The sequence below is a fragment of the Melanerpes formicivorus genome, unplaced genomic scaffold (assembly GCF_026170545.1).
Source record: "Melanerpes formicivorus ecotype bairdi unplaced genomic scaffold, bMelFor1.0.p_v2 SCAF_3, whole genome shotgun sequence".
Lineage (NCBI taxonomy): Eukaryota > Metazoa > Chordata > Aves > Piciformes > Picidae > Melanerpes > Melanerpes formicivorus.
In genome coordinates, this window is record NW_027142355.1 from 13,654,328 (window position 1) to 13,670,163 (window position 15,836).

Genomic DNA, 15,836 nt, shown 5'->3' on the forward strand with positions numbered 1-15,836 from the left:
CTGGCTCTTTCTGCTTGTTGTGCCCCTGACCTGGATTTTGCTGCCCCTGAATCAGAAACAACCTGTCTGACGGAGCAAGAAGAAAAGCTTAGGCCTGTGATGTTGTTCAGCAACTAAAAAAAAAAGCAAAGCCAACATAGGCTAAAACTTAAATGCTGGAGAAACACCCTCAAATTCAAAAGTAACCTCCAAATAAGTCAGCCTTCCTGAATGCTGAGATTGCAGTTTCTTAAATTCTGGATTCAGGACTGAGTCTTTGTAAAACTGTTGTGTGGCTGATGTTACATAACAGTGTTGTAGGAGCACATCTACTGCATCACTTCTTTTCCTGGAGTGAAGGAAGACAAGAAACTTCATTACTGGTGAAATATTTCATGGAACTGGGGGATTGTGGGGAAAGAATAGGTCATAGGATGCTTGATTTCTCTGAGGATTATGGGGGGAACTACCTAAGTTTTTAATATTGGAAAGTCTGTCAGAGACTGAACTGAAAGTACCTTATTACTTAACTAAAATGCTTGGCAATCTGGTAGAATGCAATTTAAAGAAATCTGAGGAAAGTTACTCTCTTATCAAAAGGAAAAAAAGTTCCATACAAGAAGAAAAAATAAATAAGGGTAAGTGCTGCTTTGGCAGGAAGCAGGGAAAAATAAATAAAAGATGATTCTCCCTCAATTTCAGGGAAGGGGAATTGCATTTAAACTTTTCAAGTTGTTCACAGCTCTTATTAGGCATTTTCAAATGAATCACATTACTTCCTTTTTTTTTTTTATTGAGGTACCTCAAGAGATTTGAAATGTTCTTGAAGAATGACATTTTAAAGCATATATTTTAATGCAGAATTTTTAATATGGGAAACCTTGCAAAACATTAGAATGAGCCATTTTCTTCACAGCTTCCTATTATAGAACAGAATTAACCAGGTTGGAAAAGACCTTAGAGATCATCAAGTCAAATTAAAACTGAATATATTGAAGGATGATGGAAAAAGGAATATTTTTTTTTTTTTTAGTATGAAGTTTTTTTGTTATCTATTGACCAAAACAGCAAACTCAAAGCAAGTACCTTGTCAATAAAAACGTGGTTAAAAAGAAGGTGCTAGTATGTACAAGCCTTGTTTGAAACTAGTAAAGCAGTTGGCAGAGGACACAGTAAATACTGTGCTTTTGGTTTGGGATGGTTTCTTTTTTGTTTTTAAGGACCAACTTAGCTTTAAAATGCAAGTAATAAATAGCTTGGTTTCAGAAAGCATTGAGCATTCTTTGCTTTTTATCTCCTCCTGTTTGTTCCGAGAGACTGGGTTTAATTATGTATGGAATCTATTTGGTATTATCTAGTGCCAGAGCTCTATCGCCCCCACAAAGCTTACATGCCAGTGAATTGGCAAGGGATGCAGAGAAATCCTGTGTAATTATGAAAATCAGCAAGTTCGTCAGCTGCTTGGTTAGGCCAGCTGAAGCTTCATTGCTATGCTAGTAATTTGTATTGAACTGTGCATGTGGTGATTTTTGTGGAACAGAGGAGTCATAATTTTTCTGGTTGATGCTGTAACATGCAGTGTTGTTCTTCCGTTCTCTTTTTCTTGCTGTGTAGACTGACAGAAATGTGACCGTTGTCCTGCTTAGTGAAATAGTGTGGGAACTGTTCCGCCCAAACACCGGATGCCTTGAGCCAGTCACCTTGTATTTTCCTGACTACAGCATTGGTAAACTCATTCTTTAATCTGTTTTTCAAGAATTGAGTAACACTGTACCTTTTAAAGAATCCAGAATATGTTATAGCTACTGGAGTGTGAAAGTCTGTATTCACACAGCCTCTGAAAGACTTCCCACTTGCCAAAACATCTCAAGTTAACGTTGTAGATCCGTTACATTGGCGGCTACTTCTAATCAGTGTAGGTTTTGGTGGATTGATTTTTTTTTTTTTTTTTTAATTTATGATTACAGTTTTAATTTTCCACTTAACTTGTAACAAGTAGTCAGTTTAAGTTAGCTTTGTATAAGCAAAACTTGTCTTTGTTTAAACAGGACACCTGCAGAAGATCCTGTCTCAGAATCATCCCCCATTATATTCTGCAGATTTCTATGCTGCGTATATCAATATTCTGCTTGGTGTCTTCTACATGGTCTGTAGGGACCTGAAAGAACTTCAGCATCTGGTGAGATGAGCTCCTTCAGAATTGTTGTTTTGTTTGGTTGGTTCATTACTTATTTTTTTTCCAAATGAACTCTGAAGGTTGAATAAATCTAGACAAAGAATCATAGAATGTTTTAAGTTGAAAGAGGCTTTTAAAGGTCTAGTCCTGCCCCCTTGCAGTGAGCAGGGACTTCTAGATCTGGTTACTCAGAGCCCCATCCAACCTAACCTTGAATGTTTCCAGGGATAGAGCATCTACCAGCTCTCTGGCAACCTATTCCAGTGCCTCAACACTCTCATAAAAAATTTCTTCTATGTAGTTTAAATCTACTCTCCTAAGAATTTGTTACCTCATAAAATCAGTTTCTGTAAAAATCCATAATGAAGGTTGTGATTGTTTTGGTGGCTGTAAAGGGTTACCATTGCAGTTTTCTACAACAAAAGGAGATACCAGACTTCTGTGGTTCACCCATCCTAGAACTTCTGTTGTGGTTTTTGGGCTCAAGCCATTCCCTGAATATCTGAGGGACTGAGAATACTATGCTGCCTATTTTTACCTGCTGGGATAAGGTGATAGAAATCATGAAGGCTTGTATGTCTACTACTAAGTATAGTATTGTGTAGTATTTACATGTGTGTGAAAGACCAACACGATGAAATGATTTTACATAATTGGACCTTAAATTCTTCATGTGCTTGGCAAGTCCTTTCTATTAAAGGCAATGACAGAACCAAATTTTTTCAATGACATGGAACATGTATGCTATTATGCATGATTATTAATGATATATTTTGCAGTTAGATATATATGTGGAAGTTACTGCATTGAGTTCCATATACTAGCATAGAGACTTAATAAGGTGCTGTAGGACAAGAGAAGGAAGCCTAGGGATTGCTGGTTTAGAAAATTTTGTGTAATACTGATGTTGGAAAGAATCTAGATTACTACCTTGTAAAAAAGACTCTCTTTTGCCTAAGGTAAGGTAGAGACAAGAGAGTTGTATATGGAATATGTTATCAGGGTTTCGGGTGTGCTTTTCCTTGCCCCCCTCTCGTGCTTTTCCTTGCCCCCCTCTTGTGCTTTTCCTCTTTTTTAATAATTTCTGCTAGTGTTTGTGTAAGGTTGCATTACTATTGACTTATTAGTTGGTTTTTTCAAAGTAATGAAGTATGTTGCCAGATAGCTTCTGTAGCTTATCCAAAGACAGAGTTACTTGCTAATGTCTTGTACTTTTTGCTTTCTGTAGGCAGCTCTCAATTTTTCGAAATACTGTGAACCTGTGGTCAGAGGAGAAGGTGAGCTGCTGTTGAATTTGAGCAGGTGTATGAGAGTGCAGGTGCCCTGCTGTGGGTTTTGTGGAGGATTTTGCTTCAATCCTCATTTTTTTGTGACTGTTTCTTTGATCAGAGGAGCATTGCTTACTCCAGTTGCACCCAGTAGGCATGAAAACTTGCTTCCCTCTTATAAATCTTTCTCCTTGCTCAACCCCCAGGAGTTCTGCAAAGCATCAAGAGAAGTCATTTCTCTGTCAAGGCTAAGAGGAGAGAATTAAACCAGAGGTTCTGCTAAGCCGTCCTAAAGTGTCTTTGAATAAAGTGCAGAGAAATGGCCTTGATGGCAGTATGTACTTGAAAATGTGTGATGATGCAGTATCATCTTAATACAGCATTTCAGAGACAGACTTAAGATGTCATGTCTGTGACTGTTTCTGTGTCAGGGTTTTAGTGTTGTAGGAGTTAAATGTTTAACAGCTAATTCTGGCTTGGTGCAGCAAATGAACGTGATACCCGCAAACTATGGAAAAACATTGAACCTCATTTGAAGAAGGCAATGCAGACTGTTTATCTCCGGGAAATATCCAGGTAATTTGGGAGAAGAGGGGTGTTTTGTGGATGTTGGTGTGTTTAACAAGCTTCCTGTCTAAATGTTTACTCTGTCCATTGTGTTTCATGGCTAGGTTTTAATTTTTTGCTATATAGAATCTTTTTTCTTTAATATGCATTTCTTTTGTGCCATATGGTGTAAGAAATAGGGTATCACAGGAGGAAATTAAGTAAAATATTAATTTGTACCATATGGAATACTCATCAAGTAAAGCAATGGCTGTAGGTTGTCTTCTCTTTTTCACTGATGGTCACGCAGAACAATCCATTTTTCGTCATGTACTAAACTGCGAAGCATGAGAATCCTTCACCAGAATATATGGGCAGAGTTTCAGACACACTTGTTGACTTGGCTGATTCTCTGTACCAGGGATGCATGCAAGCTTCAAAATTCTTATGACACATTACAGATTGTTCTTTATCTTGTGTCATAGAGGTAGGTTTCTGACCCTTTATTTTCTTGTCCAAGGGCAAAATTGTCCTTATATGGAATTACCTTTTTTTGACAAAATCAAAAGCTGTTATCCTGGTAATGGGCTGTTTTTCTTGGTTTATTTCCTAAATACCCAGACTGATAGAAAGAAGATAGTGGTGGGGTTTTTTTAATGGTAATGATCAGCTCAGATTTAATGTTTTCTCCATATTTAAGATGAGTGATTCTGATGTTACACCATGTAAAAAGAGATAATTCAGTAGTGTTTGATTTCTTCATCTTAATACAAACACAGTGATTTCTTTCCTTTGAATGTCATCGAGGCCATGGAGTAAATGAACCTGGTTGTGTAGAAGTCTTTGCTAGATGTTCTCACTAGCTTAAACAGTTATTAAGCAGAAAAAGAAATATAAACTATTAGTATTTTAATACTTTTTACTCAGTTCTGTGTTGTTCTTAAAACTTAGAAACTATAGATAGTAGATGATGGTCGTTAAAGGAAATACATTGGTATTTTGCAATTACCTTGGACTCACTTTTACACATCAACATAACATTTTTCTGCATTTTTTTTTTCCCAAATCCTCATAGTTTGTACATTGCTGGAACTTACACGCAATTACTACTTGGTATTTTTGATTATTCTCTTACTGTATCCTAGCCATGTATGAAATTAACATACATATATACCAAGCAGTTAGTGTTCTCTAAAAGACTAACAGATGCTTCCTCTTGATATGCTTGCATGATTTGTCTTTTAGCTCACAGTGGGAGCGCTTACAGCGTGACGATGGAGAACCTGGGCAGTTGAAAGGTATCGAATACAGTAACTCCACAGGGCCTTGTCATTTCATTCCCCCAGTCCTATCGCTGCGGGATATCCTGAGAAGTCCCTCCCCAGCCTTCTTGTAGGCCCCCTTCAGATACTGGAAGGCCACAATTAGGTCACCTCAGAGCCTTCTCTTCTCCAGACTGAACAGCCCCAACTCTTTCAGTGTGTTCTCATAGGAGAGGTGCTCCAGCCCTCTGATCATCCTCGTGGCCCATGGACAAGTCTAGTTTGAAATCTTTGGATGTTCACAGTAGGGCTTGGTAACACCTATACTCTTTATTTTTTAGGACTTTCTGCACATACACATGTGGAACTTCCTTATTACTCCAAATTCCTTCTCATAGCTGCTTACCTTGCCTCCTACAATCCTGTTAGGACAGATAAGAGGTTCTTTATCAAGGTATTGGAATTTCTTTTTTTTTTTAGTGTGGTTTACTGGGTTCCTGCATACTGATATCCACTTTTAAAACTTCAACCATTAATTTTCAGCTTTCTGTGTGGTTCATTTATTCAACTGGATGTTTTTCTGTAGGTCATGTACTCTGGTTGGTCATGATCCCTTAGTCATTTTTCATGTCTGATAAACCCAGTGCCCTTTTCATATCCATACATGTGTAACACTTTTCTAGCACAAGCAGTGATTTGGTTTTATGAGCTGATGTAGCTTTGCTTTGTAAAGATTTTAGTGGAGTGCCTGCAATGTCCTTAGGTAGGAGCTACACTTAAATTTTGCAGTAAAAGACAACCCACACCTGCGTTAGCCTTTAGTGAGGTAAAATGACTGTGTGGTGTTCATGTGTCAGTGTCTGGCATTCATGGTAGGTGTGAACAACTGAAGGAAACAAGAACAAGACAATTTTTTAAACATATGCTTGCTTTCTTCTTCCCTTTTGAAAAAAAGCTGTAAATACATGTTTTGAGAAGTTACTGCAGCTCCCACTGATGACACATTGATACATTTTTAGCTTAAATATGCATTTCATGTTTCTGATGTGATCTTACACTGGAAATTGTAGGTATTTCACCCTCCTCTCTAGTCCTTTCCTGAAGGAGTGGAGAATTACTGGTAGTGAGTACAGATTGGCAAAGGTTGTTTTATGGGCAACTTTTGTTCTTCTACCTTGGCCAAAGGAACTTCTTTGTAAGAGTTTTTATTTGCTGAAGAACTGATTTTGCCCAGGTTTTTTGATTATCAGTCTTGGAACTCAGAGAAAGAGGAAAGCTTTACAAGACTCAAGTCTGTAAAATATATTATCAAAAAATACTACATTTTTCTCATTTGTGTTCATTGAACCATCTTTTCAATTTAATTTCTGTTCTCCTTTTCTAGATTCCCAGAACTTAGTTTTCATTCATGCGTGTGAACCCTTCTACACTTTTGTACAATAAACATGAGCTTCTGAGGTTTTTGAAGCAGGGATTGTGAAGGTGTTTCAGTCAGTGAAGCAGGACAAGTTACTATTCTTCCTACATATATCATCTGATAGCAGTTAGTCACTTATCAGTTACTAAGGTGAATTTCCCATGAGTCATTGAATGTGCTCATAAAGTATACCTATTAATAAGGTGTACTTCTCAAGGCCTTGGGAAAAATCATCAGGTGTTGTTTTAAGAAATAGCACTTAACTATGTTTAAAGAATATTATACTTGTACCTCTCATCTAATTTTACATTATTTATACATTTCATTCTTCATGTGGCTCTTTGTCTTCTTTTTTTTTTGTCACCCCCCACACTCATTTGTAAGATCTTTTTTACTGTGTTTCTGTCCTTGTCTTGCTCTCACATTTTCAGCTGATATCCAAGAGCGCACTTGCTTTTCTTCTTTGGACAATCCATCCTTTCTTAAGGCTACTTTAAAGACGTGCCCTTTTGTAACAGGTTAAAGTACTATGAATGGGTTAACCTGCCTGTTCCCCACAACACAGGAGTGAGGGAGAAGTAGCACACACAAGCTCTGAGCGGAGATAAGTTTTACTGAACAAATCAGATAATATAATGCACAATTACCTTAGCTAATAATATACCTTAGCTTAGCCTATTTGTAGAAACAGAAGTGCAGCATAAAGCAGGAAAGCAGCAGAAAACCAGAGAACCAGCCAGTTCTCATCCATCTCATTGCCATTTCCACGGGAAAGAGCAAACACCCAAAACCTGGAACTCAAAAGCAGCACCTGGAACAGGAAGCCTCTCATGTTAAAATCCGAACTTTAAGCCCCGTAATACTTTTCTTCAGCCAGCACTTTGATTTTGAAGCTGGCACGAGGCAGGATGATTTTGAATGACAGCAGCAGATATTCAACTTAACCCAAGAGACCTTTTAAGTGAAATTATGTTCCTTTCCTCTTTACCTTTTCTGTTTGTCATTTAGCTCTTGCACCTTGAACTGTCTTTGCACTGTATTGATTTAATTCCTGGTTGTCATTCTGCCAACTTGCATACAACCTGAATTCTAACACAGACCAGATAAAAAGTGAAAATTCAAATGGCTTTTGTTCATGGATACATTTTAAAATGAAGTAGCCATCATTTAAGCTTCTCTTGAAAGAGAAATAAAGTAAACATCTGTCGTCTTCATTAGATGATTGAGGGGAGGAGAAGGTTTGTGGCATGAAGTAAAATTAAAAACAGATTTTTATTGCCTCAGCTCATGTTGGGTCAGAAAAAAAACACCACCAAAGTAATTGTGCCTGTCACCAAACAATTTAAGCATGTTGTTTTCTGGCTTTGCACCACATGGGACACAATGGAACAAGAAGTAAGGCAAGTGTAATTTTAGGGCTTCTAGCAAGGAGGATTGCTAGTAACATCGGAAACAAGTACCAGAAGAAGCAGACCCAGGCTTGTGCACTGTTGTACGTGGTGCACAAGTCTTTATTGACTGTTTTGATTCCATCTTCACTATGGAAGGAGCATAAAATAATTTACATGTAATGTTTGCTCTTGTCTTTTGTATACAGCATCATGGGAAAGTTAGAAAGACTAATTTTATGAAGAAACATGAAAAGGTATGTATTTCATCTTTCCAAGCTAAGTCTGGCAAAAAGTATTTTTCTTCTGTACTGCTGGTTTGTATTTTGTTTTAACTCACTGTTTTCTACAAAATCAACAGAATTAGATTAAATTATGTTTCATATGAAACAAATTTCACTATAGCATAAATTTGTCTACTAAAGCCATTTTTTTTTGGTATGATAAAATGTTTTTAATAAAGCTAGTTAAAGGACACCATACATGGAAGATCCAGATACCAGAATTCCTAAGATGTTAGAGGAATAGGTAGATAATAGTTTTGAAAGTTGTCATCTTAATTGCCAGTGATGCAATGAGCTCCTCTGTGTGTCAAGGCTTGGAAACTTTGCAGTCCTGTCTGTTGTGTAGGATTCCACCAGACTAACCTTTTCATGGTTACAAATAGCTAAATATCATTGATATCAGTGGAGCTGTAATGGTTTTTACTGGCAGAAGCTTGATATGCTAGGAATAGCAAATACCTCTATGTACATTTATAAAGATAATGTGAGACATTCCACCATGTTTCTGTCAAGGGTAGGGACACTTCCTACTAGACCACGTTGCTCGAAGCTTTATCCAGCCTGTTCCAGAGATGTGTCTACAGCCTCTGTGGGCAACCCATTCCAGTGTCTCACTGTTCTCAGAGTAAAGAACTTCTTCCTTGTAGCTAATCTAAATCTACCCTATCTACTTTAAAACTATTGCCCCTCATCCTATCACTACAAGTCCTTATTAAAAGTCCCTCTCCAGCTCTGCCATAGCCCCTTATTGGTACTGGAAGGCTGCTATAAGGTCTCCACAGATCCTTCTCTTCTCCAAGTGGAGAAGAGATCCAACTGTCTCAGCCTTCCTTTTAGGAGAGGTGCTCCTGCTCTCTGATCACGTTTGTGGCCCTCTGGACCCTCTCCAACAGGTCCATGTCCTGAAAATCAACTCATGATTAAACAATTCAGAGTCATGCTGGAGATGCCAGGTTTGGAGCCAGACATCGATCTGCTGGCTCTTCCTGCTGGCTCTTCCTATTTATTCTCTCATTAATCCCTGCCACTGTGGGGATAGGGGAGACACTACTTGTGCTCCTTATTCTCCTAAGCAGTCATCCCAAAGGTCTGAAGTCTCTTGGCAGTGCCCTTGGAATCCTATGATACTACAAGTGTATTTTAAGAAAGTAGAAATATGGTAGTAAAGGTGTAGTTTCCTGTCTAAACCTAGCGTGATTTCTTTTCTAATTTCCTTATCAAAAATGTTTTCTTTGGGGTTGGTATCAAAGTGGTAACATTTCAATTGTGATATAGGTCAAAAGAGAAAATGAAAATGAATAAAATGTTAATTAAAAAACTCCACCAAAAATCAGCATTTTATTTCTGCAGAGATAGTTGTTTTTTTTTAATTTTTTTAAATGTTTGATAGTGATTTTAGAAAGTGAAATTCACAGAATACCTGAGGTGTTGAAGCACCTCTGGTTTAGTTCAACCTCTCTGCCTAAGCAGGGTCACTTAGAGTAGGCTGCTCAGGACCATGCCCAGCTGGGTTTAAGTATTTCTTTGGTTTAGCTTTGTAGCATTCATCTGCCTTCAGGGTTAAAACAGGTTGGGTTTTTTTAATGTGGTTAAATGTGATTTTTGTGTTGCAGTTGGTGCTCCTTTGCAGGTTCTACTAATGTTGTAGGCCTTAAAGCTGTTAGAGCAGTTTAGTATGACATTTATGGCGAGGAACTTTTGTTGCAAGTTTGCACCTTGTAGTAGTGAGGGAAGTTCAGTTCTACCCCCCCCCGCCAAACCACAGCTAACTCGGTCGGAGAAGCAAAATGGAAAGGAGCTGTATTTTACAAGCAGAATGGAATGCAATGAATATATACACAATATACAGTATATACAAAAATATACAGGAAAGAATGTAACACAGAAAACTTCCCCCCCCCCCCCACCTTGATAGAAGAGGGCTCCCCCCCAAACCCCCTTTTCCCCCTTCCTCCTTTTTTTCCCAAAAAGAGATAGAGAGAAAAGTAATTATTAAGGGGGAATTCTGTTAGGTCAAAGCGTATGTTAGGGGAAGAAGAGAATTAGTTTCTTATCTCATTAGCTCAAGGTCAGCTCCAGTAAGCACAGAAGAAAGAGAAACATCTGTCCAGGCTAACTGAAACAGACATTTATAAATCATTTATAAATCTAGTGACAGGAAATTTGGCATCAGATCTTCAGTTATAGCTCAGAAATGTTCCTATTGATTGTGCAGTTAGAACTCCTGCAATGTTGACTAGAGCTCTCTTTCTATATCCTTTTCCTGATCAGTCAGCATGTGTTCTGTGTTCAGTGTTTTCCATAACCAGTAAGTAGGCTGTATGAAAAAGGGTGCTGAGAATTCATGTTTTCGCTACTGTGAAAATGCCATCTTGTGGTACTCCAGGAAAGATCTATTGCATTGAAAAATTTTGGTTTTGTTGCAGACCAGCAATCACCTCCTTGGACCAAAACCATTTCCCCTGGACAGGTTGCTAGCAATATTATATAGTATTGTAGACAACAGAGTTGCTCCAACTGCAAATATATTTTCCCAGGTGAGTGTGTACTTACTTTCTTTGTCTTCTTTTTATTGTTTGTAATTTAAAAAAGATATTACATTGGGGTTTTTGAGTCCTCATTCTAATGAAATGTAATGGAAAAATAACAACAACAGTAGTTTAAGTTGAAGGCTTGGAGCAATATATATCTGTCTTACTAGCTACGAATTCAAGATTTTATCTGTGTGATGGTCTGAAATCTTCTGAAAGCTAACCTTTTCCTGATCCTAAACTATGATCTGTGTTGGTTAGTTTTCATGGCTTCTCACTGAAGTCTGTCAGCCTGTCTGACTTGTAAGTTAACTGTATAAATGTTTGCTGTCCTGTGGCTAACATTGGTCAGCTGGTAATGTTAGAAAAGCCTAGTGGTGAAGAAGAAGCAGAGGGAAGAATAAGGTTTTTGCAGTGAAAGGTGTTTGCTGTCATACACACATCTTAGGGGTAGTGTTATTCGTTCATACCAGCTTCAGCAGTCCTGCAGAGCCATTGGTATCCTGCTTCACCAGATGGCACCGTAACTGTAGAATTGAGTCCAGACTTTTCTCTACAGCTCTGCCTTTGTCAAGTGTGAATACTGTTTTATATAAGTTAAAGGAATTTTTTTGATGTCTGCTTGATTCTTACATCTTTCATGTCCACCTTAGAAGAACTTAGTTTCTTTCCTGCTTTCCAGTTGTGCTTCAGTTTTACTTCCAGAAATGCTTTCTACCTTTCCCTGTCAGGTCTCAAATGTCACCATGGATTATTTAAATCTGATGTCTGTGTTTGTGTCAGATTCCTGGAAACATATGCTTAAAATGCCTAAACAATTTTGCTTGCTGCTCTAATCATCCCCGCTCAGTGTTCATGCAAACTTTTGGCAAAAGTAATCTTCCAACTTTGTAGAATAACCAACCATAAGTATACCTACTGTAAAATCAGGGAATAGAGGAGCTAGAGAATTGTAGGATTTTACTTAGTGGGTAGTACAGGGATACCTTTGGTGGGGGCTCAGGCGCTTTACAGATGCAGCAGGCAATTTATATGTCACATGTTTTCTTTCAAGCCTTTTTAGTTAATGGTTATGATATAATCTGTGGCAAGAGAAATTATTAAACAGCCTCAAAAATATGTTAATACAAGCATTTGCTTTGCTCCAGCCAGCACTTTCATTGTGAAGCTGGCATGAGGCAGGATGATTTTGAATGACAGCAGCAGATTTTCAACTCAGCCCATGACATATAGTGCATTTTTTTTTAATTCGTGCTGAAGCTCAGAGTACTGAGGAAAAATGTGGCTGTTCTTGTTTAATGATGTAGGTTTATCAATAATGATTGATCTAGCTTTAGCTCAGTAAAAAATAGTGTTATGAGCTTGTTCTAGAAGTTCAGAGGAAAATGAGATATAATTGAAATAATTTTTGGATTTGTTTCACACATACTCTAAATCTACTGATGATCCACCAAATATGTATTTATTGTTTGAAGCCTTCCTCCTTGCTCTCATTCTCTCTTTCTCTGCCTTGCTTTCTTCAAGCATTTGACAACAATTTCACTGTGGTCTTTCAGTAAAATCTTGGTTTTAATGTGGGAAGAGTACATGCTTTAAGGTATGGGATAAAAGAATGGGCAAGAGGCAAAACAACTGACTGTTCAACTTGCAACTCTGAAATTCAGAGTTTTACTTGAACTCTGTCAGTCTCAAGGAGAAAATTTCAGTGTAATTTATTATTGCAGTATAAAAGGGAATGATGGTTAAATTGGGAGCATGACATAGTAAAATTTGTGTGTAGGGTGTTAGCTGTATTTTTTCTTATTTTTGGCTGTCAAAAACATCTTGGTATGCTTAAAATACAAATGTGTTATATAACAATTTTACAATGTGTTTTCAAAATGAGTATGACTGTAAATCTAACGTGCATTCCAGACGAGAAAACAAATTCCAGTACACAGTTCAGTAGTCCCTGGAATGCAATTTCCCCTTAGACTAAACTGCAGAAATTCAAGTAAATACTTCACCTTGCTTTAGAGTGTACAGTAGATGGCAGGGCTATCAAAGATGGGCTGCAAGTCCTCATTTGTCTGACTATATGCAGATTGCGCTGTCAAGATAAAAAAAAGATTGTACTAAACCTTAACCAGGTTAGGGAAAAAAGGTTGAAATTAAATCTCTTGAGACCAAAATTTTATATATTAAAAAAAAGTACTTCCAAGTATGAAAGCAATTCCTGCATTAAATTTTAATTAGGAATACTGAAGCATCTAATGTAAAGTAACAAAATACAACAGAATTTAAAATATATTTTGGAGGTAGCTGACTTGAGAACCTAATATTGAATTTAATTTTTTTATATTGAATGGTTATAAACTATTTTTAGTTCACTGATTCTTGCGATTACTTATTCTGTAGATATATTTTTCAAGTAGTAAATATTTAGGAGCTGAGTTATCCTTAGCAGTATCAATACATTTTACTGTTAGATAACAGAAGCGTTTATTATCTTGTTTGTGTGTACAGCATGGAAATCATTCTTCAATTGTGCAGAAGTTTAAAATGTTTTAAATCAAATATTTGGCTTATCTGATTGAAAATTTATTTTATATCCTTTTTAATGAACATTAATTTCCTGTACTTTTTAATTTGTAAACTGATAGGCTGTACATGAACCAAATGCTAATTCTCCCCATGTACTGTCAGAAAATAGCATGCCTTGGCTTTAAAGTTGATCAACAATCTCAGTGAAGATTCAAGGACTAGCAGCTGCTCTAAGATCTATCATGTTGCTGATTTCATGATATTTCTTACTGCTCCTTCTTTCTGTGCATAACATCTATTCACATGAAAATTCTGGTTATTAGCTTTTCAAAAGTGAAAATTCTGTGCTAATAAGCAGCAAAATGTCAACTTTCTGTTTAATGCTAGGGATTATTGAAAACATTTCATTTTTGCTAAATAGTATTTCAACTTAAAATTTAAATCATCTGACTTTTGTCATTACTACTTAAAGTGGTCTCCCAGTTTTTTCAAATAAGAAGTGAATATGTTCTTTTCAGAAGCATGATCTTTTCAGTTGATATAAGACTTACTTTTTCCTGCTGTAACTTCTTGCTGTACTTGGGTTACATGAAAAAGAATTGGGCTTGTTCATTTTGTTTTGCTTACTAACTAGTTCAGAGGAGTGGCACCCAAACACACAGATTTCCACTGCTACAAATGAAAATTTTTTCTCACTCCCTTTAGGAGTTGTAATTTCGCTTGATTTTATGTGGGTTTTAAATAAGATTTTCCTGTGTTTGGTGACAATTGTTTTAGATGAAGCTAAAGTTAGATTAAAAAGAAAATATATTTGAAGACTTGATGTCAGTACCTCTGTGACTACAGGTCTATATTCACTGGAAGTTTCCTCCAGATACTGCTTTTCCTAGCAGCTCTGACTAGTTTTTAACTCAGTGCCTGTTATTGTAACATGTCAATGAATTTGTTTGCATTTATGTGCATGTTTTTTAAACCAAGAGATAAGGGAGGTTAAAGCATTGTTGATTTCTGCAGCCATTTCAGAGGACAACATCTTGATATGTTTTTCTTCAGATGCACTTTGTGTAGTAGCTGAAGGGATTGAAGATGCTTGTGACATCAGCAGTGGGCAGATGTGCTCTGTGTGTGGGACAGAACTCACGCAGTTGATCCATGGTTGGATACATGGCTCGGTCAAGCATGTGGCTGAAGTATTTTAAAAGATAAAACAGTGATTTTTATGGTGGAAAAAAATGCAGTTGTACTTTCACACAATGCTAAAAAATATGCAACCAGGGCATGTGCAGTCTGCATCCTACCACCCTCTCATAATTTGTAGATTCTAGATACAGCAGTTGATGCTTTTTCAGGCTCAGAAAACAACCATGAATATGACTTGTGTGTCTGCATGGACCCACTTTGCAGAAGTTCATTGTGTCCAAGTGTAATTACTACAGAAGGGAGCCTTATAATGCCTATTGCAAGTGCATTTTGCAAAGACTCGGTTCTGGTTTATCAAAGAGCAGTGTTTGATTTTAGGTTTTCCACAAAATGACAGAAATATCACACTATTAATTCCTATTAAAATGTGCCTTAGTGTAGAACACGTGAATGAGTTTATGATCAAAAGGATTGCCAGCAGTTATTTACATTAAATGAGCACATTTTACATTGAATGGAACAAGGGCTGTTAATTTTGTATCACAACTAGTAAGCAAGTAGGTTTTTGTTGTTATAGTTATTACAAGCCAAAATTAATACTTTTTCCTCTTCCAAAAGTGTTTTTCAACTGCTGCTTCAAATCAGTTCTCTTAACCTTCTTTCGTTTTCTAGGTGTTTTATCTTTCTTTTGTCTTCTTGAGAAATAAGCTTTTCATGAAGAGGATTGATTAGATGTGCTAGTAGTCCTGAGTAATGATGTTATCTGTATTGGATAAATGTAATTAGACCCTTTGTCTTGTTTTTTCCCTCTTAATACATCTCTGAATATTTGGGAAGACGTCTATGCGGAGAGGTGTGATAATTCTTAGTAATTTTCAGCTACAAGTATATTTTGAATATGTAACCAATCAGTAACTCCACTTCTCTAAAGTTGAACTGTTAGATCATCTTCAGAAAGCTTCAGAATCAGGTTTGGCTTTACTGTTACTCATGTTCAGTGAATGTTCTCGGGTTGCTTTATAGTCAGAATTCACTTCTGATTATAGTGCATTTGGAAATGGAGACTCCCACAAAAGCTGTTTATCTTTGTGGGTGTAAGATTCACATAGCAATACCTTGCACATCTTATCTATTTGATACTGGATATAAGAAATGCATCAAAGAGTAGCACAAATTCCTAAAACTAATGTAATTATACACATGTAAGAATTTGGAATGAAGGTTAACAAACCAAACATTTTATAGTCTAGCAAAATAATAAACAGCATTGCGAATGGTTGGCTTTTTAGGTGAAGTTAGAATAAGTCTGCAGATAAAAGATT

At 36.9% G+C, this 15,836-nt stretch overlaps 1 protein-coding gene across 2 annotated transcripts in view; it reads left to right on the forward strand.

The window, feature by feature from the left end:
* Positions 1-15,836, forward strand: part of ORC5 (origin recognition complex subunit 5) — a 59,105-nt gene that overhangs the window by 10,241 nt on the left and 33,028 nt on the right. For both annotated transcript variants that reach the window (XM_068167059.1, XM_068167069.1), the window contains exons 6-13: positions 1,594-1,705; positions 2,028-2,158; positions 3,384-3,432; positions 3,909-3,999; positions 5,215-5,267; positions 5,573-5,685; positions 8,246-8,293; positions 10,747-10,857. In XM_068167059.1, the coding sequence (XP_068023160.1) occupies positions 1,594-1,705; positions 2,028-2,158; positions 3,384-3,432; positions 3,909-3,999; positions 5,215-5,267; positions 5,573-5,685; positions 8,246-8,293; positions 10,747-10,857 (708 nt within the window). The remainder of the gene's footprint in view (positions 1-1,593; positions 1,706-2,027; positions 2,159-3,383; positions 3,433-3,908; positions 4,000-5,214; positions 5,268-5,572; positions 5,686-8,245; positions 8,294-10,746; positions 10,858-15,836) is intronic.